This window comes from Numenius arquata, chromosome 29, assembly GCF_964106895.1.
Source record: "Numenius arquata chromosome 29, bNumArq3.hap1.1, whole genome shotgun sequence".
NCBI lineage: Eukaryota > Metazoa > Chordata > Aves > Charadriiformes > Scolopacidae > Numenius > Numenius arquata.
Window position 1 is genome coordinate 292255 of NC_133604.1, and position 7526 is coordinate 299780.

Below are 7526 nucleotides of genomic sequence, written 5' to 3' on the forward strand. Positions count from 1 at the left end.
CTTACCTGTGAAATTTGCTGCCAGAACACTGACTCACTGGCAGGAGTCAGAGGCAACTCTGACACTCAGGCAGACAGCCCAAACATCTACAGGTACGGAAAAAAGGCCTGTGAGGATTTAAATGTGTCCCAGGGCACAGAACACGGAGTAACAAGTAACAAAACAACTCTTCCATGTATCCCATCAGTAGCCTACACAGAACCTCCGAAATCCCTCCTGAACACACTCCAGCCAAACCAGAAGACAACTAACTCCCCCAGCAGCTTCGCTCCCGTTGTTACACACAGCGGGGCCACAGAAGGCAGAAACGTTTCCAGGAAAGCATTCCAAAAGCAAAGACGTTAGAATCATAGATCATCCAGGTTGGAAAAGATCCTTGGGATCATCGAGTCCAACCATCTACCCTACTCTACAAAGTTCTCCCCTACACCAGATCCCCCAACACCACATCTAAGCGACTCTTAAACTCATCCAGGGATGGTGCCTCGACCCCCTCCCTGGGCAGCCCGTTCCAGTGTCTGACCACTCTTCCTGTGAAGAATTTCTTCCTAATGCCCAGTCTAAACCCACCCTGGTGCAGCTTGAAGCCGTTCCCTCTCGTTCTATCGCTATTTGCTTGTGAGAAGAGACCAGCACCAACCTCTCTACGACGTCCTTTCAAGTAGTTGTAGAGAGTGATGAGGTCTCCCCTCAGCCTCCTCTTCCTCAAACTAAACAGTCCCAGCTCCCTCAATCGTTCCTCGTACGATTTATTCTCCAGACCCTTCCCCAGCTTCGTTGCCCTCCTCTGCACCCGCTCCAGCACCTCGATATCTCTCTTGGATTGAGGTGCCCAAAACTGGACACGATACTCCAGGTGTGGCCTCACCAGCGCCGAGTACCTTGTCCGTGAGGATAGCGGAAAACGTTATCGCGTTTCCCCGGCACGGGAACGGACGCCTGGCCAGCAGCGACACGAGGCCTCCTCTCCCACTTGTTGCTCCCCTTCCTCCTCAGCCTCTCCCGAGTGCCCGCGGGCAGCTGGGGGACGGGGCAGCCCCGGCAGCTCAGGCCCCGTGGGACGGCGCAGGGATGCCCCTTACACCCAGGCCCCCCCGGGGCCGCTCGGGGCAGGGCAGCACCCGGCCACCATGTGCTCCGCCGAGCCCGGCGGCCCGCCGCCAACTCCCCCGCGCCCCGCCAGCACGGCCAGCCCCGGCGGCCCGCGACGCCCGGAGACGACAAGAGAACCTGCCGGACACCGCCACCGAGCGCTCTCCTGAGAGGGGCGGGAGGCCCGGGGACACGCCAGAGCCGGGACCGCGGTCCCCGCCGGGCCGGGGGAAGGAGGGAGGACGCGGGGAGGACGCGGCAGGCGGGTTCCCCGCGGGCGGCGCGTCCCTCCCCCGCCCCGCCGGCACCGCCGACGGCCCCGCCGGCCCCGAGCCCCAGGCCCGACCCCAGCCCCGGTGGCGCGCACTTACCGGGCCGGGCCCTGCGCTCCGGGGCCGCCGCCGCCGCCGCCGCCGCCACCACCCCGGGCCGGGCCGGGCCTGGGCCAGCGCGGGCCGCCCGGGCGGGGCGGCGGGGACGGCGGGCGGGCAGACGGGGGGACAGGGCGGGGGGGGAGGGGGAAAGGGGGGAGACGGCCGGAACGGGGAGAAAAAGGGAAAGAAACGGGGAGAGAAAAAAAAAAAAAAAAAAAAAAAAAAGGGTAAGAAGCGGCGGAGCCCCTCCCCCGACGGGCGTGCGCGCTGCGTCACCGCTCCGTGCGCGCTGCGTCACCAGACCGCGCCTGCCGTGCGCCCGTTGTCGTAGCAACCCGCCGCACGCGGCGCCGGGGCGGGCGGGCGGGGCGGCGGCAGCGCCCCCTGGCGTAGCGGAGGGCGCAGCGGGGGGAGCAGGGACGCTCCCGCCCCTCGGGGTTTCCCGCGGGGCGGTGCCAGCCCGCGGCCCCGCCTTCATAGGGAGGGGAAGGGGGCGGGGCCTCGAGGGGTGGAGACTGGCGCCGAGGCGGCCCCGCCCCCCGGCGCGCTGCGCGGGATGCCCCCCCCCCCCCCCCCCGACCGGGGGTTCCCCCGTCCCGGAGCGGGGGGGGTCCCGCACCGGGGTATCCCCGCTGCGCCCTCGGCGCCCCCCGCCGCCCCCGGGGACCCCCGCCGTACCCGAGGACCTCTGCCACCTGCCGGGGCGCCCACCCCGGGGGTGGGCGGCGAGGTGGGACCGGGGTGGCCTCCCTTGGCCGGAGCGGGTTGTCCGGGGCCGAGCCCCGAGCCCCGGCAGCCTCTGCCGGGTGAGGCGGCCCCGGCTGAGCCCCGAGAGCGGCAGCACCGTCCGCCCGGCTCCGTCTGAACCCGGGCGAGCCGTGCCGCGGCCGCCCCTGTGCCCGGGAGCGGCTCCTGCGGGATCAGAGGGGCGTTTATTATCTTGCCCGGGATCAGCCAATATTTGTGGCCACGTCAGGAGAACGAGCACTTCCTCGCTCTCTGCTCCCGCCGAGTCCGGCGCTGCCATCCTGCCGCCGCGCTCTGCTCTCCCGGCCCCGGCGCTGCTCTCCCACCTTATCAGACTTGGGCTTGACTTGGGCTTATCGGACAGTCGGAGGAACGCTAATTCGCTGCGACCCCCAAGCTGTTACCTCATGGCACCGGAGGTGACACCCGCGGTGGCTTTCCTGCTCCTGACCCTTCTGAGGATGGCGGCACCCAAGGGAGTGTGGTGCCCGGCCTGTGGGCTGGCGGCCCTGGCCCCCACCACGCAGCGGGACGTCCTCATCGCGCTGGCAAAGCAGAGCATCCTCTCCAAGCTCCACTTGGAGGACAGGCCCAACGTTACCAACCCCACGTCCAGGGGGGCTCTGCTGACCGCTCTCCGCAGGATGCGCGCGCAGCGCACGGACGCGGCCCTCTCCCCAGGGATGCCCCGTGACGGCGATATCCCACGCCTGCGTCCCGGGATGGGTGTGCAGGAATACGAGATCTTGAGCTTTGCCGAGTCAGGTCTGTACAGACCCCCGCATCCCACAGGCGTGGTGGGATGGACCCCGAGGTTGGGGGGGGCACGGAGGGGAGGAAGGTCTGGCCTGGGGGAAGGTGGTGATGGGTTTCCTCCTCTGCACGGGGGCATCGCGCTCCCGCAAGCAATGCCGGGCCGTGCACCCGGCCGGTGGGCAGCCGGCTGCTGGAAGGGCTGGCAACGAGAGGCTTCGTATCCAGAACGTTTGCATCCACATCCCCGGCTCAGCCCAACCAGCCCCCCCTCGCCACACACAGGAGAAGGCTCTGGGGCCCCTCTCATTTACACGTGGGACACGTTGGGGCGAGGGTGTGGGTTGCAGGAGCAAAGATGGCCTGCTGTATCGTATGAAGATGTTGTCTGTTTCTGCTGAACCCTCCCCACTTGCAGTAGAGGGGGGGGGGGTGTCAGATGGCCATGTCTTTCAAAACACGGTTTTAAGCCTAGATTCCCCGTCAGCTCGCAGCCTGTGGACTTAGGTCTCCAAAACCCCATCTGATCCCCCCACACTCAGCTGCGTCTCCACTTCCTACCCAAAATGGTGGGCTGCCGCGTCTCACTCCAGAACCAGCTGCGTTCCCGGGAGGAGAGAGCTCCCGAAAATGTGCGCCCACTGCACGCCCCCCAGCCCCCCAGAGGAGAGGGGCTGTGTCCTCGTGGGCAGAGCTGCGCCAAGGAGCCCAGCACTGCTCTTGTGGTCCCCATCAGCCCTTCCTTCATGAGAGGTGGAAGCAGCTCTGCAGCCTCAGCAGTAGAGAGGGTGGGACATCCTGGAGCAATGAGTCGCCATCCCTGGATGAGTTTAAGAGTCGCTTAGATGTGGTGTTGGGGGATATGGTGTAGGGGAGAACTTTGTAGAGTAGGGTAGATGGTTGGACTCGATGATCCCAAGGGTCTCTTCCAACCTGAACGATTCTATGATTCTATGAATGTCGGGTGGTGGTTCCAGCCGTGGAAAGTAGAGGTGATCCTGGAGGTGCAAATCAGCATGACTGACTTAAATCCAAGGCTGGTTTACACAGCCGGATAACCTACTCCAAAACCCTCCAGCAGCTTCGCTGACAAGGGGGATGTCAGGCCGGAGGAGGTGGAATGGAGCCTGGTTGCTGCATTCAGCACCAGGCCTGGATGCAGTGGGAGAAGGAGGAGCGGCGGCAGCGCAGGGAGGTTGGGGCTCCTCGAGGTGCCCCGCTCCCCGCTTTGTATGTACCTCCCATTTGCTCTGACTCGGTGGCCCCTGTCTGCGGGAGGGCCCCCCCCCCCCCCATTCACCTTCTGACTCTGCTCTCGCTTTGTGCCCAGGGTCCTCCACCTCCCGCAGCGTTCGCCTGCATTTCCATTTCACCCGGGAGCTGGCTGGGAGCACCGAGATCCTGGAAGCCACCCTCTACCTCTTCTGGGCAGTCCCTGGACCCGGGAGGCACCCTGTCACCATCAGGCTCTTGCAGCCAGACCCAACGGGACCGAACGTGACGGTGGCCAGCGAGACACGGCTGGAGGTGCGGAGAGCCGGCTGGGCCACGCTGGACGTGGGCCAAGCTGTCCAGAGCCTCTTCAGCCAAGGGAGCCAGAGGCTCACTGTGGAGCTGGAGGTGGCAGAGGACTGGGGGTCTCCGCTCCTTGCTGTCCACAGTGATTCCCACTGGCCATTTGTGGCAGCCCGGGCCCGGGCCAGGACGCCCCACAGGGTCCAGCGGCGCGGCATCGATTGCAGTGGGGACTCTCGGATGTGCTGCCGCAAGGAATTCTTCGTGGACTTCAAGGAGATCGGCTGGGAAGACTGGATCATCCAGCCAGAGGGATATCACATGAACTACTGTACGGGGCTCTGCCCCCTGCACATGGCTGGCATCCCTGGACTTGCTGCCTCCTTCCACACGGCTGTCCTCAACCTCATCAAAGCCAACAATGCGGACGCAGCCGTGGACTCCTGTTGCGTGCCCACACAGCGTCGTCCCCTCTCTCTGCTCTACTATGACCGGGACAGCAACATCGTCAAGACCGACATCCCCGACATGATCGTCGATGCCTGCGGTTGTACTTGACCGGCTGCCTGAGGAGCCGGGAGGGCAGGACCTGTGCTGTGCAGGGCTCTCCTCCTCCCGGCCCCTCGCTGGCAGCGTGAGACCTGGCGAACTGCTGAGAGACGGGAGCCCTGCCAAGATGTTTTCTCCTCCTGAGGTTCAAGCATCAAGGGCGATACTGGATCTGCAAGTCCTCTCCTCCCTCACCTCCCACGTGGCTCTTTTCCCCCTTCTGATCTGCCCATGGATTCCTCTCTGCCCATGAGCCACGGCCTCTAGGGCTGGCTCCTGGTGGACACCAGACCTTTCTCCCCGCAGGACTCTCACAGCTCCCCAGGCAGCTCAGGGCAGTCCTGCTGCTGGTCCCAGGCCAAGGCCATGGTGCAGCCCTCGGTGCTGCAATACGAACACGTGCTCTTCAAGTAACGGGTCCCAGCAGTGGCCACCTCAGGCTGCTGGGGGAGATAGAAGCTGAAAAGATGCTGGGGGATGGCTAGGCCAGAGGGGAGAGGGTCGTCCAGGGGGCCCCGCTCCTCAGCTGGACATGATGCTGAGGGGGGTGAGGAAGGGGAAATTGATCCCAGTGGGAGGAAAGCGTCTCCTTCTCCAAGCATCCCAGCTACCTGGTATTCAATAAAAGACTCCCAGCTGTAGTGTGTGCACATGTATGTAGACACGTATGTGTGCCCTGTCATTAGCCAGCACATCTTCTGCCTCTCCCCAAGGGGCAAGGTGGTGGATGTGCCCGAGCAGAGACAGCCCCAAGATGGCCCAGAAGTGACCCACTCTGCCGCGTGCAGTCCTCTTCTAACCAACTTGGTTATGAACTCCAGGCAGCGGGGTTGGGAATCCATAACCAGGACGCGCTGTGCCCAAAGACTGAGGTGCTGCTGGGCCCCGCAGCTCTCGTGCTCTCTGCCCCTCGGCTGCCTTTCCCGGGGGGATGCAGAACCTCTGACTTGTCTCGACCGGCTCCTGGGCATGGTATGGGAGCCCCCGGATACAGGGGGCTTGGGATTCTCACTGGGGAAAGCACCATTCGTTGGTTGAGCCAAATTTTCCGTTCCACCAAAATCATCTGTATTTGGCCGTTCTTGTCCGAAGTCACCACAAAACCGAGCAACTCTTTTCCCTTTTAAACTGGACAGAGACTGCCACTGGCCAAAGCCACGGTGCCCAGGACACCCACCCTCGCCCACAACCCCACGCCAGCTCCCTCACTGGGGCGCAGCCTCTCGGCACGTCTCTGGCCCGCATCCCGGAGCAGCCACCCCCTTCGCTGCCCCTCGCCAGCCTGGCTGGCGACAAAGTGGGACATGTCAGTGCCGTGAGAGCTGGGGACAAAGGGCGGCTCTGACACATCAGCCCCATTAGGTAATCTTCTGTTAGAGTTTCTCCACCGCTTCCCACGTGTCGCCCATGTGGGAGGGCTGAGAAAGCAGGGAGAGGGTGCTGGAGGTGGGAAAGGGAGATTCACGAAGGGGTGATCCCCCGGGGCACAGGCAGCTGGCTGGGGTGGAGCTGGGTGACTGCAGTCCCGCGGTCCACCTTGCAAGCGCTGACGACCCTACCCCAGAGGCTGAAGATAAGAGCTGAACCAGACGGGAAAAGGGTTGGCAGAGGGAGGAGGATGGCGTCAGCCCCTCTCTCCATCTGCCTTGAAGGATGGCTTTGCATCTGCTGTGCCACTCAAGGGTCAGGCTGCAGTGGCCGGAGCCATGAGCACCTCTGGCTGGACCGGGGGTCAGGATGCTCATTGCCCCGGAGGACCTGTGACACCTTGAGCAGAGATGAAACAACCACTACCAGGGACAGTGTTTGTCCACGTTGCATGCGTCCTGAGGCAGGCACTCCCACCAAGCCCTGCTGGAGCGGGGACCTGCATCTCCCCATCAGGTTGCAGCAGCCACCGTGCTGACATCCGGGCTTCCAGGCTCTGGTGCCCCCAGGACTCAGACCTGAAGGGTTCCCGCTGACCCAGCTGCTCACAGGCAGGATGGAAAACTCGGGGATCAATACTGTCTGGGACCCAAGGCCACTTGCGCAAACCCAAAGAGGGTTTGGTGTTTGTTTTTTTCTGTTTTTTCTCTTCTTTTTCCAACGCCTCTTTTCACTGTCTGTATTTATTGAACAAACAGCTTTTTTGGGGGGGCAGTGCTGAGCTCTCTAGGCTGCAGCAGGCATGGGCAGAAAGGGGCCGAGTGAGCGGCACAGGAGCTGTTGGCTGGGCCCCGTGGCCCTACAGATGCCTCAGCTGAGGGTGACACAAGCCCAAAACCCTGAGCTGAGGCATCTGTAGGTGCTGGAAACCCTTGAGCGGGGCTGGGCTGGCCCCAGCTCTCCTTCTTGGCCCTGCAGCACTCCTGCCGGGCACTTAGCCCACTCCCCACGGGACCCAGAGCAGAGCAGGGCTGCCGCCCGCTGCTGATACACAGCCCCTGCGGGGCACGGGTGCCTTGCCTGAAATGGCCCCCTCTCGTTACCTGCTCCCCAAACCCCAGCTCTGCC

The 7526-nt window shown here is 63.8% G+C and overlaps 1 protein-coding gene across 1 annotated transcript; it reads left to right on the plus strand.

Moving 5' to 3' along the window:
- The first annotated feature begins 2620 nt into the window (after positions 1–2620).
- Positions 2621–5039, plus strand: LOC141476214 (inhibin beta C chain-like). Its single transcript, XM_074164829.1, has 2 exons — positions 2621–2978; positions 4297–5039. Exons 1-2 carry the CDS (start codon positions 2621–2623, stop codon positions 5037–5039), a joined length of 1101 nt encoding a protein of 366 aa, XP_074020930.1.
- The last annotated feature ends 2487 nt before the right edge of the window (positions 5040–7526 follow it).

Bases quoted from the DNA above. Each gene is read 5' to 3' on its own strand.
- LOC141476214 (XM_074164829.1), top strand. From the start codon at position 2,621: ATGGCACCGGAGGTGACACCCGCGGTGGCTTTCCTGCTCCTGACCCTT. The intron at 2,979-4,296 runs GTCTGTACAGAC...CTTTGTGCCCAG, and splicing joins CTTGAGCTTTGCCGAGTCAG to GGTCCTCCACCTCCCGCAGC.